Here is a 16,473-nt window from a genome sequence, read left to right as displayed (position 1 = left end):
ACGAACTTTAGTTTTCAACTTTAGTTCTATTCGCTTTCTCATCTTAGATTCTCGACCAACTGTTAGTACCGTATATATATAGCATGAGTCAATGCATTATTTGTTATCGGAAGCCACTGACTTTTACACACCTAGCCGTATCAACTAGACGTCCTTAGCGAGCTCTGTCATTGATAACTTATGCCTTTACTTGTTTATCAGATCACTGGCACTCAAAATTTTTCAGTGGAAAAATATATATATATAAAGTCACCTGCCCAGATCTGCTGATGAATGATTCAATATTGTCTCCAATGTCGTCCTTATCAGTGAGAATATAGCGCTTATTCACTGATAAGCGAAGAAACTTTATATAAACCCCAGATTTCTAAGTCTATTTTCACAGTTCACTCGTAAACTGCTAATAGAGACCGATCTAAGAATGCCGAAATACACTTTGAAATATTTCGATGCTCGTGCTCGAGCTGAGATTAGCAGGTTATTATTTGCTCAGGCCGGAGTCGAATATGAAGATGTAAGATATCCAATGCCTTTCGATGATGCTGAAGGTTGGGCTAAAATAAAAGCCGGTAAGTGGGCATACAATGTAGCGGGACCCAGTTGTACAGTTCTGAGTTTAGATTTGACTCTCCAGAGTTCAAGTAGTTGAAAATCATTTATCTTTTGCTCAGAGTTAACTCACAGATGTGGAACCGGGTTCTGGTGTCTGGCCAATATGTCGGATACCTCTTACACAAACTGCTATCATCTTTGCTCTTTTCAAGTTTGAAGCTACGATGCGAGGACTACACCGGCTACGTTACAATTTGATATCGAGTTTGAAAAAGGTGGTTTTGATTTGACGGGGATTTGCTAATTCTTTGATAAAATGGTCATTTTCAGGAATTCCCTTCGGCAAGGTACCAGTCCTAGAGATTGATGGACAGACTATGACTCAAAGTTTAGCTATTGCTAATTACCTCGCAAAAGAGTTTGGTAAGATATCTATAATTAAGTTAAATGAGATCATGTATCATTGAATTAGAGACATCATCCGAGATGGATTTATTGCAGGTTTGCTTGGTAATACCGCAATGGAAACGGGCAGAATATTGGAGGTTTTCTTTACTGCCCAGGATATCATGGAAGCTGGCTGGAAAGTTGCGTTCGAAAAAGATGAAGCCAAGAAGGTATTCACGATCTCTAAATAGAGCATTCGTTTAGGATGTCTAGTAGCCAACCAAGTTTCATATTTTTATCAATACTTTAGGAAGAAATGAAGAAAACGAATATGGAAACAGAAATACCAAGACTTTTTGGCGCCCTCTCAACATTGCTCGGCTCAAATGAATTCTTCGTCGGTTCTGGGGTAAGATACACAATAATTACATCTTTTCGTGATGAAAGTGTTCGTCGTTTAATAAAGAAATTTCTCACGATATTTCCAGGTGACATTAGCAGATTTACAGGTGTTTCTGGTCACTGATGGCGTAATTCGTTTGTCGAAAAAACACGAACAACTGGTCGGATTCCTAGACAAATTTCCGACACTCTCAGCGCATAGAGATAAGATAGCAAGCATTCCAAAGATCGCTACTTATCTCGAAAACAGACCTAAAACCACATTCTAAGACTGAAATTCATTCATAGAAAATATATATTCTTTAAACATCTTAAAACATGAGTTGCATTTCGTATTTTTTTCAAGTGTTACTTTATTTTTCCATATAGACGTTTTCTGCTTGAACTCAAGTATTATGTACTGTAGATATACTGGGACACCCTATAGGGGGGGGGGGGGGGGGAGGGTTCAAGGATGATAAAGTGAGGTTACGAAAAGGGCCGCCACGAATAAGCTTTTTTACATTAAGACCAGTTATGAAAGGGACTATAGATAACTATAGGTAGCCTTACAGATCGCGATAATTTTGGTGGTGTTCCTTTTTTATTGGCAGACTAATGCCACATTAACCCAAGACTTATTTTAGTTCATATTCACATCTACATTTACTTGTTTTGAAGTAACTTTTACCAGACAGCAATTTGATTGAAAAATGACGAAATATAATCTGAAATATTTTGATACTCGTGGTCGAGCAGAGATTAGCAGATTATTATTTTCCCAGGCTGGAGTTGATTATGAAGATCTACATTTGAGGAGTGGCCAGCGCCGTAGGTTACATTCTGATCCATCTACACCTGTATGTGACTTCGTTGTTTTCGTAATCAAACTTTTATATATTGCTCTTAATTGTTGCGTTAAAAAAATCGAATAATCACCGGCAAATACCTGCATTTCATTTCCTTTAAAATGGTGTATCAATTAAGTTAATCGAGCAAGGGAGTGCAGAGCTGCCGGACATTCAATCATAACTTATGTTTTGAAAATGAGCGCAAATTATCGCAACAATTGGGACCACGGGGGACCGCCACAAAACGGCGCCTAGAAACTGGAAACTTCTTTAAACAAGTACACTCCGGTTCAAAAACATGACTCATGTTTTGAACGCCGGGCTTAAATCAAATTCGGTTTTTGTATCGACCTGGTCGGACTGGAACTTAACCGAATGCGCTTAATTTCCGAACTATTTCCAGAATATAGTTCCGACTAATTAACATTCGGTTTCACTTAGTTCGACTATAGTCGACTAACTCAGATAACCGGAGTTCTGGTTTCAACCGATACAGAGGAGGATGTAGTTATGATCCCCGAAACCCGGACGGAGCGCTCCTAATGTCGAACGTTTGCGCGATCGTCTCTTGTGAAGAAGCCATCATGAATCTGTGTCATATTACACCGGCTTATAATCCCAGATCAGCTGACGCAAGACAAAACAATACAATACAACTTTATTGAACTCTAAAATTTTACAATAGAAAACACTCGAGTATGAAATCAGTAAAGTACAAACAAGAGAATCATACAACGTGATGAATGATTCAACCTTGTCTCCAATGACGTCCTTATCAGCGAGAACATCGCACTTAATCACTGATAAGCGTAGAAACTTCATATATAAACCCCGATATCAGATCTATCAGAGTCCATTTTCGCTGTCGACTTGTTTTAACAGAGACCGATCTAAATATGCCGAAATACACTCTGAAATATTTCAATGCTCGCGGTCTAGCTGAGATTAGCAGATTATTATTTGCTCAGGCTGGAGTTGAATATGAAGATGTAAGATATACACTTGCTATCGAGGATGCTGAAGGTTGGGCTAAAATAAAAGCCGGTAAGTAAGCTGACAATGTAATGGGACCCAGTTTTACAGTTCTGAGTTTAGATATGACTCCAGGGGCGGATTTAGACCGCGTCGACCGTGTCGCCCAACACGGTCGGAATTTTAAAGTGCCTTTTAATTTTTTCTCTGTATCAAAATTTGCCCTTGTAACCACCTGTATACACAATAGATATTTTTTCCTAAATAACCTATGTTTCTTGACTAAATGTCTAGATGCTCAGAAAGCTCTAAAATGATAGTAAAATTTCAAAAATTTTGCTGATATGCCATTCCGCCCTAAATTAAGAATATATGCCCTTTTTATTGGTCGACATGGTCACAACATGCCACTGGATCCGCCCCTGGACTCTTTAAGTCCAAGAGTTTACAAAGTAGAAAATCATTTAACTTTTGCTCAAAGTTAACTCACAGATGTGGAACCGAGTTCTGGTGTCTGGCCAATATGTCGAACTATCAATTTAGTTGCTCTTTTCAAATTTGAAATTGAAAATGATGACTACGCCGGTTTTTTTTACAATTTGATGACTTGATATCAAGTTCGCAAAAGATAGTCTTGACTTAACGGTATTTTCAGGAATTCCCTTTGGTAAAGTACCAGTTCTAGAGATTGATGGACAGACTTTGACTCAAAGTACAGCTATTGCTAATTACCTCGCAAAAGAGTTTGGTAAGATTTCTTTAATTAAGTTAAATTCAGAGATCATGTATCATTGAATAAGAGATATCATCCGAGATGGATTTTTTGCAGGTTTGCTTGGTAATACCGCAATGGAAACGGGCAGAATATTGGAGGTTTTCTTTACTGCTCACGATATCATGGATGCTGGCTGGAAAGTTGCATTCGAAAAAGATGAAGCTAGGAAGGTACTGTATTGAAGATCGTATTCAAGAAGTTATTAGAAATATAGCATTCGTTTAAGATATCTAGTAGCCATCCAAGTTTCATATTCTTATCAATATTTCAGGAAGAAATGAAGAAAACGAACATCGAAACGGAAATGCCAAGACTTTTTGGCGCCCTCAAAACATTACTTGGCTCGAATGAATTCTTCGTCGGTTCTGGGGTAAGATGTATTTCGATAATACACAACAAATACATTTTCCCGTGATTGTTCGTCTAATAAAGAAATTTCTCACATTATTTTCAGGTGACATTAGCGGATTTACAGGTGTTTCTGGTCACAGATGGCGTAATTCGTTTGTCTAAAGAACATGAACAACTGGTCGGATTCCTAGACAAATTTCCAACACTATCAGCGCACAGAGACAAGATAGCAAGCATTCCAAAGATCGCTACTTATCTCGAAAACAGACCTAAAACTGCATTCTAACTGCATTTATTAATATTATCACTATTATTATAATCTATTAACATATTATCAACACATTTTTCTCAAGGGGCCCGAATGTCCTATGTACAGCCTTGATGGCTCTGTTCAGATCCCTATCATCAATCAACTAATTCTGTCATGTACTTTATTTGTAATTTTGTATTCGATTTAATTGATGATGAAATAAATTATTATTATCATTCTAAGCTAATTGAAATTCATTCATGGAACATAAAGAAAATATATATTCTTTAAACATATGTCTTCAATCATTAGTTGCTTTTTGAATTCTTTTCAAAGGTAATGTTTATTTCCATATAGACGTTTTTTTGTCAGTGGCTTGGAACCAAGTATTAGTAGATATATAATGGGACACCCTATAGGAGGGAAGTCTGATAAAGTGAGGTTAAGAAATGGGCCACGAATAAGCTATTTTACAACCACGCAGGTTAATATGAAAGGAACTAGATAGCCTTTACAGATCGCTATATATAACTTTGGTGTTCCTTTTTTGATTGACAGTCTTAATATAACAGATATATAAACTCAAGACTTTCAAGTTCATATTCACATTTTCTTGTTCGAAGTAGCTGCCTATCAGACAACAACTTGAAAAATGCCGAAATACACTTTGAAATATTTCGATGGTCGTGGTCGAGCAGAGGTTAGCAGATTATTATTTGCCCAGGCTGGAGTTGAATATGAAGATGTTCGCTATACATTTGAGGAGTGGCCCGCTGTTAAACCCGGTACGTACATTTTGATCCATCTATTTGACTTTGTTATTTCCGTACAAAAACCATCAATAATAATCCTAAAACAACACTTTGGTTCAAAACATGAAAAAAACTAAACGAAGAAAAAAATCTCACAGAATATCGCAATTCCTGATTCATTGGTTTTCAGGAACTCCGTTTGGTAAAGTGCCAATACTAGAGATTGATGGAAAGCCTTTGACTCAAAGTTTAGCTATTGCTAGTTGTCTTGCAAAAGAGTTTGGTAAGATATTTATTCATCCATTTCTTCTGAAGAAAGTAATAAGATAGAATTCAAGTGTAACTCGAGATGGATTTTTGTAGGCATGTTTGGCAATAACCCGATGGAAATGGGTCGAATAATGGAAGTGATGTTTTTTGCCAACGATACAATGGACACTGCCGTAAACGTTATGTTCGAAAAAGATGAGGCGAAAAAGGTATTTCTTTTGTAAAATTCGTTAGTAATCAAGCCAATCGAAAATACGGTGTGGTCTTACCTAAATATACAATTTTTAGGCGGAAATGATGAAAAAGAACCTTGAAGAAGAAATGCCCAGACTTTTTGGGGCGCTCACAAAATTACTCGGCTCAAGCAAATTTTTCGTCGGTTCTGCGGTAAGATATAGATTTGATAAACTTCCACTTTTTGAAGTGTGCAAAAAATGTTACTTTGTCGTCAATAATTTCAGGTGACGGTAGCGGATTTACTGGTGTTCGCGGTGCTTGATGGCTTTCTTCAGAATGAAGACTTCGCCAAATTGCTTCAGAAATACCCAACACTTATAGCTCATAAAGAGAAAATAGCACAGCTGCCGAAAATCGCTGCTTACCTCTCTAAACGACCCAAAACTAAAATGTAACTGGGTAAATCATTTATGGAACAGCTAGTAAAGTCTGTATAATTCACAGGGGCTCGTATTTGAAGTTTGGGGTGAACTGTAGCTTAGATCATCTAGTATCCTTGGTACTATACTGGATGATCTAAGCTTAAGTTCACCCCCAAACTTCAAATACGAGCCCCTGTGAGCCCCTGTGGTAGAATCCTTTCAGAACTGTGCAGAAATTAATAGTCATATTAATGCACAGATTGATGAGTGAAATATGACTATATTTTTAGAATATAGACGAATAAATATTTGAACATCTGATCAATATGGTGGTGACGTTAATTAAGTATATTTTTGCAAAGTGTCGATGAGTTAAAAAAGGAAGCTGAGGAATTAAAAGAAACATGAGTTGAATGCACGCGCTGCCGGATGGTTCACTGCAAAATATCACCAAACCGTGCAGTGACAAAAACAAGTTTAGATATATCTTTATACATTAGTTTTGTTTCATATTGGTGATATCATATGAATTTTTAATCTAAACATTTTTCATATTGTGAAAAATATTTTAATATAAAATATAAAATAGTTTCCCTTATACCTATACGTATACCTATACCCTACCAAATTTTAAATGTATATTTTTGGCCTTATTTTGCTACGAAATAATTCTTTGAAAAATATGAAATATGAAATTGAACTTAGAACTCAAGAAATGAAAAGATTTTATATAGGCAATGCCCTTGCCAAAGAAGTCCACTTTGAAGGTAAACCACTTTGCCCATGGGCGATTTATTTCAAACGTTATTGCTTGCTATCAAGGTGTTTATGGCTGCAGATTGGAAACAAGTATAAGTAAATAGATATATGAGACACCTTCATACACGTTGCACGGGGCTGAAAAAGTAAGGTTAAGAAATAGGCTATGAATAACTTGTCGGTCGGGGACTTGTATACAACCAGCGAGGCTAATATGAAAGGAACTATAGCCTTTACAGATCGCTATTTATAATCTTTGGTGTTCCTTTTTTACGTCACAGAACTAATGCACCCAAGCATAACGCAAACACGTACGTGCACATTCGTATTAACCCCCGATTTCTTAGTCAGTATTCACATTTACTCGTTTGAAGTAGCTGCCTACCAAACAACATTTGAAACATGCCGAAATACACTTTGAAATATTTCGATGTTCGTGGTCGAGCTGAGATTAGCAGATTATTATTTGCCCAGGCCGGAGTTGAATTTGAAGATGTTCGATATACATTTGAGCAATGGGCTGCTGTTAAACCCGGTACGTACATTTTGATTTAAACGTGACTCTCTTAATTTCCTAATCATCGCCATCCTTAAACACATACAATTCGGTTAGAAATATGAGAAAGATTCTAAAGGAGGAAATATCTTGCTGAATATTACAACTCCTCATTCATTGGTTTTCAGGAGCTCCGTTTGGTAAACTACCAATACTAGAGATTGATGGAAAGCCATTGACTCAAAGTTTAGCTATTGCTAGTTACCTTGCAAAAGAGTTTGGTAAGATATTTATTTATCCATTTCATCTGATCGTAATAGTTAGAATTAGAGAGTGTAACTCGAGATGGATTTTTGTAGGCATGTTTGCCAATAACTCAATGGAAATGGGTCGAATAATGGAAGTGATGTTTATTGGTAACGATATTAACGAGACCGCGTGGAAAGTTGTGTTCGAAAAAGATGAGGCGAAAAAGGTATTTCTTATAGAATACTTTAGTAATGAAGACAATCAAAATGGTGTATGATCTCTACAAAATAATAATATGATATTTCTAGGCGGAAATTATGAAAACGAACCTTGAAGAAGAAATGCCAAGACTTTTTGGAGCGCTCACAAAATTACTCGGCTCAAACACATTTTTCGTCGGTTCTGCGGTAAGATCTAGATTTGTTGAAAAACTTCCACTTTTTGAAGTTTGCAAAAATGTTTTACTTTGTCGTCAATAATTTCAGGTGACGGTAGCGGATTTACTGGTGTTCTCAGTGATTGATGGCTTTCTTCAGAATGAAGACTTCGCCAAATTGCTTCAGAAATTCCCGACGCTAACCACTCATAAAGACAAAATAGCACAGCTGCCAAATATCGCTGCATACCTCGCCAAGCGACCCAAAACAGCGTTGTAATTGAGTAATTCATTTTAGAACTTGTATCATTACCTGTAGTTCTAGAATATAGATAAATAAATATGTTATAGTGATACTAATTAACTTAATTGTGCAATTTTGAGGAGTTTAAAAGGAAGCTCCGAAGGTTAAAGCAGACGTGAGTTTTTCTTTCCACCAATAGAGGACGTGTTTTTCTGGCAGTCTTGAAACCAATAGAAATAATCGACAAAGAATTTCGTAATGTTTATATATTCCGTGAGAAAAAATCTTTTCTTTAAGTCATTTGAAAAGAGTTAATTCACAATTGTGTGTAGTAGTATAGTTGTAGTTGTAGTGGTTTCGTGTATTTCACATGTATGGGCATGTTAGCACACGTAGCACGGGTTTAGCTAGTCATGCACGTTTAAGATGCCTTGATCTGTCAAAATGAACCCGAACGCAGAACTTTACTCAAATAACAACACTGGCCAGAAAAATTGGGCTGCAAGAACTATATCATCGATAGAATTTCAGCAGAATAGTTACAGGAATGTATTGGATATAGGCTGCGGTAGCGGAGAGGTCACTAATATATTACTGAATCATATCAACAATGTTGAAAATCTAATTGCTTTTGATAAGGTAACAATGCATTTGAAATTTGCAGAGTCGCTGTAAGTTGAGATATTAATATAAAACGTCATAGACGTTAAAAGTCTTTGAATCTACATGTTATAATATTGTTTCAGTATGAATCAATGGTTGAATTCGCTCGGGAAAAAAATCCGAATCCTAAAATTGAATATCTAGTCGCAGATGTGACCAAACCCGACTCATTCAGACCGGAATGGCGGCAGAAATTTGATCTAATAACATCGTTTGTAGTTCTACACTGGACTCCAAATCAGTATTCGAATTTAGAAAATATAAAATCTCTACTTTCCCTAAATGGCGAAGTGATCATTCTCCTCCTAAAATCAGCACAACTCGAGTACATGTCTGAAGTTGCAAAATTGGAAAAATGGTCTCCTTACTTTCATGTACGTAAACAAATATGCATTTCAGGCGGTCCATAAGTAAAGTGCGTACGCAATCTCCTCGATTTTCTAAATATTTTGTACGTAGGGAGAAGTGGGGGAATTTTTGACCCCCCTTCAAGCGTTCGTACTTAATCAATTGTCCCTTATTCAGCTAATACTTTAAAGGATTCATCTTTGCTAAATTTCAGCGAATCTAATGATAAGAACTAACTGTTTTTAAACGCAGGGATTTACGCCTGAGTGGTCGTACCCGTCGTCCGGCTGGGAGGAATTCAGTGATTGGAGATTCCCGGATGAAGTTACCGGATATCGACGAATGGCTGAGTCACTAGGGTTTACTGTTATACAATGCACGAACACTGTTGATGATATAACTTTTCCCGATCTCGAATCTGCTAAAGGTGAAAATATTATCATCATCATGAAATTAATCTTCGGGACTCTAAAACAAACCATGAATAAATACACCACAATCTCTTCAGTGTTTGGCTCACAAATTCCCACCCTGTTGATAAAATCATCGGGGATGTAAGAAATAATACAGGACTAATTCTTTGAAAATAATTATTTCAAATGCAAGAAATGTCATTTAGTATGTAAAGTATCCATTCTTAAAATTTTGGGGAGGACCAAAGATCGCCTGTTTGGGCTTCTTGCGACAACATTTTTTATTCAAAGTGCCCCCAAATTTTCTAGATCCGCCCCTGTTCCTGTTGGTTGAAACACGATAATGTTAAATACTGTGTATATTTTTTTCCAGGATGGTTTAACGCAGTTATGCCTCATATAAAGCGGATTCCCGAATCAAAATTGCCTGAATTCATGGATGATGCGATCGATCTGTATAGGCAAAAATATCCGGTAGATGAAAATGGAAACCTGCACACGATCGGTTACGCGATTGCTGTACATTTACAACTTAACTACGAAATGAATAATGATAACGTATATCCTTCCAAACTCAGGAGGAACTGAGGATATATTCAGGGATTTAAAGTACCCCAGTAAAGCTGGCTACTACTAGTTCCCGGTTCTTTATTCGACTATTTTTTAAATGTAGAGCTGGCTGCTTATTCAACTTTTATGCTTTTTTCATATTATCAGCCTCTAATTGAATCGCCCTAAATCGATTCAGCACTGTTTTCGCAAAAAAAACGCATCCCCTAGTAAACAGCAGATGACCTCTCATTACCTCTGGGAAGTTCTATTACTTATTCAAATGTCTCCTTCCAGTAAGGAGCAAGGAACTGTTACTTGTATCCGATAAAGAGTGTGAACAATGTAAAGTTGGCTCCTCATTCCGCTGCTTGAGCCTCAACGCTTTTATTTTCTCCAATATCGCCCAAGTAGCTTCGTGTAAACAAAGCTCTGTATCTACGTTTACTAGTGTCATATCGGTACCAAACGATATTAATAAATATCAATCATGATGTAATTTGAGTAAAGCCTAACGAGTAAAGCCTAAGGCGTTTCTCGTTGAAATTAATCTTATCGCGTCGGTTCATTGGAATTCAGTTTTTACGGAATTAGGTAAGTTACCAAAAATGAAATGCAGTTCGATTTTTTTGAAGGAAGCGCCACCTAGTGTAATCACACACGTTTTGTACATGTTTGGATCACGTGTGAAGCACCTGTTACAATTTCGTTGATATCGAACAGAGGATTTTGCAGATTTGTTTCACTGTATGGTTCCCTGGTGGAAGCTGAATGAGCTTAATGGAGTGTTTTACATAATACCCAGTGTAGTGATTATATAGAATAAAATTACTGAATTGATTGCTGTTTTCAACTATTAGATATTATTAACCATAAATATGGATAATTTTTTTATACAATAAATTCTAGGTATCAGTATTCCGGACCAGACTGAGGATTATTTTCGACTGGTATCACCAATGTCATAAATCTCCGCTTATTAGAGTTTTTTTTTATCAAGCGGTGTGACTAGTTCGAAGTATGGTCTCACGTTTTTCTGAACGCCTCAATTGTAATTTCAACCTTCGCGACTAGGTCAAAATCTCATGTAACAAATAGTTGAAATTGAACGCTATTTTCGTTCCAAAATATACAGAAACAACCGGTTTGTTTAATGATTTGAATCGCATACACGTCACAAATTCAATTTCATCGAAAAATCTTGTAGTAATAATGCCTGTTCATACCCTCCTCAAAGACATCCTTTCGCTTGCTAGGTTTGCTTGTCTCTCCCGTCGAAGCTCACGTCGTTTTATTTTGCCTCTTTATTAGAAATAGTAGGTCTTTCTACAGTTTCCATACGCCATGTTTTGGGGTACTCACTGGGTCCGCATTGATAAATTGATAAATTTCTTCGATTAATCGATTAATCAATTCTCAATAAATGTTACCAAACTTCCAATCGAATAGTGATAGCGGGAAAAATGTGATTATAAATTCGGATTTAAAAGCCAAGAACGATATCCAGTTCGAAGATCACTGAAATGAACTAATGATAAAACAGAGCAAAGGCTATCAATATGAGCTGCTGTAAATTCTAAAAGTAATGTGAATCTCATTTGAATTGAATATCTCTGAAAACCGTAAATAACAATTACAATTGGTTCAGTGCCTTAATTACTGACAATAGCACCGGATTCTCATAACCATTGTACTTAAAAATGTATTGATATTATCATATTGTATGTATGGATTATGAAAAATGAAATATACTTACTATATCATACTGACAGTGGCCTTCTTATCTTAATATCATGTAATGTCAACCTTTGATATCTTTTGTGTGAACTTGATAATAAGTGACAAGCATTCATTGATTTATGCTTCGTTTCTAGTTTTGTCGTCTCTGAACGATACGCATTGAAATCATGCTCAGTTAGTTTGATTTGCTGTTTTTATTTAGTCTGTCACAAACAGACACTGCGCTTAAAACACCGTTTCGAGAGTATTGATCAAATTAGCTGTAACAAGTTCGCCACAAACTCAAAACAAGACTCTGAATAGTATTTTAATTCTGACCGTGCTTTATTTTCATTTCTTTCGAAATATTTTAATCTTCTGGCAAGCAACATCTTCCGAGCAGCATCTCGCAACATTCTGGGTCTTCACTAGCGAAATCAGGTTTGCCTTTTTTGCCCTCGCAAGTGCACACGTCATTTGCTCTCTTTTCAATCTGAACTTCTGAAAAATTATGACAAGGTGTTGTCGGTTGAAACCGTGAACGTAGAAGACATCTGATTGCTAGTTAACAGAATTGTTCTCATAGATTACCTGCTGCCATAACTCCAACGACCACAAATAAGGCCAAGGCGATGAACAGAGTTTTAGAAAACATTCTGAAATATATAAGCTTACGCGTTTAAATCTGGAATCGGTATAGATTCCAAACGCACGCACGCATGAACCAGATGCCCGCAAATCAAACCCACGGAACTGGACCCGGAGTCAAGATTGAACCAGTTCCACAGTTGTGAGTTGAAATTAACTCTGAGTTGAATCTAAACTCACAACTGTGCAAATGGATCGAGAACCCAGTTCCGTAGTTTTGAGTTAGAGTTGAGTCTGATGATCTTTGATAAGAATTCGTTCATTTGCAATAAGTTGATAACTCTTGAGTCGAATCTAAACTCATAACTGTGGAAATGGATCCAGGATCCACAGCTCGCGCACAGTAAAACTGGTATTAGGAAAATAATTACATTCATTCATTAATTTATGTGTAACTATAGGTTTAGAGCATTCACAGATCCTGGTACCGTCAATGAACTAAGTTTGAACCGAACTAATTCGGCCTTGAAAACCATTCAGTTTGGGGTCGCCAGTTTCATAATCCATTGTTTTAATATCAGATCAGCATTCTGTTTTAGTTGCAGGTGCTACCAGGGACTATTATTACTTTCCCAAAAAATGAATTAATTGAAATATTCTTGGAAAAGGGCAAATTTAAACAGTTGCTGTTACCATAAAAGGAAATTTAGCATAGCTGGCGCTCGCGCGACGTGGCAGTTTCGTGGCAGTTCGACCGTTCATTTTACTATCACTGGTGGAGAACCCGGGCATCGTCACAGGCAAGTAACTAGTGCGACATCGGAACAAGTAAATTAATGAAAAATTAAGTGTCAATAATAATAGTAATAGCAATAATGATTCAAAACCTAGTTTGGGAGTAACGACCCGAAAAGGGCCGACGGAGCAAGTTATAAACGCTACTGAAATAAAAAGTTCAGAGAGCGAATTAGCAGAGAATTCAGAAATATGTAAAGAGGTATTTTTAGAATGTGAAAATGATAGTATATTGAGTAATGAAAATAATTCTGAGTTAACTGATTCGAATCTGATCTGAATAAGAATTTTAGGGTAGCAGATAATAATATAATCCCCAGCGCTGAGGAGACTTCCAGTAAACAGTTGTATACTAAGGATAAACAAAGTAAAACTATAATTGATTCACGTGAGAAGGACACAGATTCCTTAGTCAATAATGATAATATTCGTATCAGAAAAACTACGACAAATGATGCTGAGGCTGATTTTGCCTCAAAAATGAACAGGGAACCCGTCACATATGACCCTGGGGAAGATATTCACGGGCTGTGCAGATGGACAGTTAAGAAACTGAGATCTATCAGATGTAAACGCCAGAACCAAATCATTGAAAAAATGTTGGAAAAGGGGCAGTTTCGCGAGTGCCTATATAAGGAGGGTCCCCGAAACAGAGAGCCAGCGAGAGAGGGAGACACCGAGAAAAACACAATAAAACCTGAAATAAAGCGTATATCAACTGGAGAAAATTCTTCGAACGTTCATCTTACTATCACTGGATGATGATGTTACAGAACGTGGTTTGTGTACGTACCTTATCGCGTATTGTTGACGAGATCCCGAACAATGACAACAACAACGGTATAAATCCATTTATATACATTTCCAAAATATGCAAAATCATTTCATTCATCACGATAAGTGTATGATCAAAATGTTGTAATTATGCTTTATGTTGCAAGCGAGGATCCACCAGTAATCAGCAGGCTGTGAGCGGGAATCAACTACAGTGTAGCCTTGCACAATCCTACCCCGGCAGGGATTCGAACCTGATGGCATCGATATTGCCACAGTACGAACCCCTGCCACACTAGACCGAGTGGGCAGCTAATGCACAGCTAAGATGATGTCATCATAAGCCAATCAGATATCCCATTTTATTTTAGCCCGGGTTTTCCCATTTATAGTTCTTCCTTCAAATTTATCTCAGCGATTATACAACGAGCAATCTACGGAAGCCCCTAGGTGACATATGAGATAACTTTTTTCATAATTTCGACTTATTAAGTCGAATTTCGACATGATAAGTCGAAATTCGACATAATAAGTCGAATTTCGTGTTAATTAAGTCGAATTTCGACTTAATAAGTCGAAATTCGACATGAAAATAAAACTCGAAATTCGACTTAATAAGTCGAATTTCGACTAAATAAGTCGAAATTGTGAAAAAACTTTCTCGTATGTCACCTAGGGGCTTCCGTAGCAATCAGATTGGTGCCGCAAGTTTTCGCGCGGTAAACCTGCGCATGTACCTGCGCACCCGGTCTAGTGTGACAGGGTTTCGTACCGATGCAATCAGGTTAAAATCCCTGCCGATGGAGGATGGCCATTTGAACATAACGCACATTTTCTTATGTTAAGAAGGATAGAAGGATATTGTACCCAGTGCATGAGAAATACGTTTCTCAACAGAAAATCAGATCTTATTAAAATATCTCTGGTGGAATTTTCTGTAAAATTACTTACACAAAATAGACTTTTCCTATTAGCCATAATTAATAGCGTCCTAACCTGAGATCATAAACAGAAATCATTCGCGTTTCTTTTTTTTGTATTCGTACATGTATTTAGTTCTTCGATTCTTCTTTTCTATTCAAATATAGATGCTCATTATTAATCGGTTGGTTCAGTTTACGGAGAGGTTGAACTCTTAACGATCTACTTGATTACTTCTGACTCTAATTCGATTCAAGAGTTTATTCTCTTTAAACGCATTACCTTAAATAGTATCGAGAAAAGTTGATTAGTAATTTTCCTGAATTATAGTTATTGAAATCTCATTCACAATAAAGTGAACGTTCATGTTTTTGTTCGACAATATTTTGGGTGATTTTCTTCGTGTTTTTCATATCGAATGAAACCTCACACAAAAACCTGTGCTCGATTATGCAGAATGAAACCACATCGCAACTTTCGTATTATCATATATGACACATTAATATGTATCATTTCACACGATATTGTTCACGCGATAAATTCCAGTGATCTGTATCCCAGACGAGACTGACAAATATCACTAATAGCATTAATCTTTCGTTTCATAAAATATACCGCTTTACCGCGATGTTTGATTTCACAAATCTAACTATTAAATTAATGACTGTTTCAAACATTAGATATTTACCATAAATATGGATAGTATTCTGATACAATAAATTGCAGCGATCTGTAGCCTATCCCAGATCAGACTGATGAATATCATCAGTACCATTATTCTTTCGCTTTATAAAATATATTTTTATTTTTGCTCGATATCCGACCGGGAAATTTGAAAGTCGATCAGATTAATCCGAATGGCGCGTTGCACATGTTGGTTTTGTGATTCCATCGAATCTAATTACAAAACAAATGATTTGTTTAACTATTAGATATCAACTATAGATATGGATTATTTCTGATAAAATGAAGTAACCAGCTGACCAGACTGACGATATTATCGAAAGCATGAGCACAGTCTCCAGTACATGAGGCAACAGAAACGCGTATTCTCTATCGTAAAACCTAACAAAATAAAAATGTAATGTTATGTAATTCATTTCGTCATCAATTAAAAATAATCACAAATTGAATGCATAACAAATAAGCAGATAGATAACGAAACCGACGACAAAAAAATATACTACGTTTTGTCAACATGAAACGACTCTCGTTTTTATCAATTCATTGGACACTGCAAATAATGACAGTCACAATGTATAAAGTCGAAACGTTGTATAAACTACACTAGCTCCAAAGAATAATTTTCAGACTTTATGTTAAAAAACCATGATCATATCTTTGTGCTTGAGACATTAGATAGTTTTTTGTGAACTGATGAGTATGTGTATTTACAGTTGAACGCTTCTAGAACAGTTATTCGTATAGTTGATTCTTTA

General features: G+C 36.5%; 3 protein-coding genes across 3 annotated transcripts; all 3 read left to right on the top strand.

Annotated features, from left to right (window-relative positions):
- The first annotated feature begins 367 nt into the window (after nucleotides 1–367).
- Nucleotides 368–4,817, top strand: LOC141902256 (uncharacterized). Its single transcript, XM_074789901.1, has 10 exons — nucleotides 368–569; nucleotides 883–975; nucleotides 1,054–1,169; nucleotides 1,250–1,348; nucleotides 1,428–1,609; nucleotides 2,980–3,215; nucleotides 3,799–3,891; nucleotides 3,973–4,088; nucleotides 4,190–4,288; nucleotides 4,373–4,817. Exons 1-10 carry the CDS (start codon nucleotides 422–424, stop codon nucleotides 4,553–4,555), a joined length of 1,365 nt encoding a protein of 454 aa, XP_074646002.1. The 5' UTR covers nucleotides 368–421; the 3' UTR covers nucleotides 4,556–4,817.
- A 328-nt stretch (nucleotides 4,818–5,145) lies between these two features.
- On the top strand, nucleotides 5,146–8,370 carry LOC141902255 (uncharacterized). Its single transcript, XM_074789900.1, has 10 exons — nucleotides 5,146–5,304; nucleotides 5,462–5,554; nucleotides 5,635–5,750; nucleotides 5,830–5,928; nucleotides 6,003–6,170; nucleotides 7,299–7,434; nucleotides 7,584–7,676; nucleotides 7,755–7,870; nucleotides 7,953–8,051; nucleotides 8,130–8,370. Exons 1-10 carry the CDS (start codon nucleotides 5,172–5,174, stop codon nucleotides 8,298–8,300), a joined length of 1,224 nt encoding a protein of 407 aa, XP_074646001.1. The 5' UTR covers nucleotides 5,146–5,171; the 3' UTR covers nucleotides 8,301–8,370.
- Nucleotides 8,371–9,210: 840 nt separating this feature from the next.
- Nucleotides 9,211–11,882, top strand: LOC141902662 (uncharacterized). The gene is made up of 3 exons (XM_074790493.1): nucleotides 9,211–9,301; nucleotides 9,528–9,702; nucleotides 10,062–11,882. Exons 1-3 carry the CDS (start codon nucleotides 9,257–9,259, stop codon nucleotides 10,274–10,276), a joined length of 435 nt encoding a protein of 144 aa, XP_074646594.1. The 5' UTR covers nucleotides 9,211–9,256; the 3' UTR covers nucleotides 10,277–11,882.
- The last annotated feature ends 4,591 nt before the right edge of the window (nucleotides 11,883–16,473 follow it).

This window comes from Tubulanus polymorphus, chromosome 3 (genome assembly GCF_964204645.1).
Source record: "Tubulanus polymorphus chromosome 3, tnTubPoly1.2, whole genome shotgun sequence".
Taxonomy (NCBI): domain Eukaryota; kingdom Metazoa; phylum Nemertea; class Palaeonemertea; order Tubulaniformes; family Tubulanidae; genus Tubulanus; species Tubulanus polymorphus.
This window is presented reverse-complemented; position numbering and strand designations above follow the sequence as displayed.

Bases quoted from the DNA above. Each gene is read 5' to 3' on its own strand.
- LOC141902255 (XM_074789900.1), top strand. From the start codon at position 5,172: ATGCCGAAATACACTTTGAAATATTTCGATGGTCGTGGTCGAGCAGAG. The intron at 7,435-7,583 runs GTACGTACATTT...ATTGGTTTTCAG, and splicing joins ATGGGCTGCTGTTAAACCCG to GAGCTCCGTTTGGTAAACTA. The intron at 7,677-7,754 runs GTAAGATATTTA...GGATTTTTGTAG, and splicing joins TTACCTTGCAAAAGAGTTTG to GCATGTTTGCCAATAACTCA.
- LOC141902662 (XM_074790493.1), top strand. From the start codon at position 9,257: ATGTCTGAAGTTGCAAAATTGGAAAAATGGTCTCCTTACTTTCAT. The intron at 9,302-9,527 runs GTACGTAAACAA...TTTTAAACGCAG, and splicing joins AATGGTCTCCTTACTTTCAT to GGATTTACGCCTGAGTGGTC. The intron at 9,703-10,061 runs GTGAAAATATTA...ATTTTTTTCCAG, and splicing joins CGATCTCGAATCTGCTAAAG to GATGGTTTAACGCAGTTATG.
- LOC141902256 (XM_074789901.1), top strand. From the start codon at position 422: ATGCCGAAATACACTTTGAAATATTTCGATGCTCGTGCTCGAGCTGAG. The intron at 570-882 runs GTAAGTGGGCAT...GGTCATTTTCAG, and splicing joins TTGGGCTAAAATAAAAGCCG to GAATTCCCTTCGGCAAGGTA. The intron at 3,216-3,798 runs GTAAGTAAGCTG...CGGTATTTTCAG, and splicing joins TTGGGCTAAAATAAAAGCCG to GAATTCCCTTTGGTAAAGTA.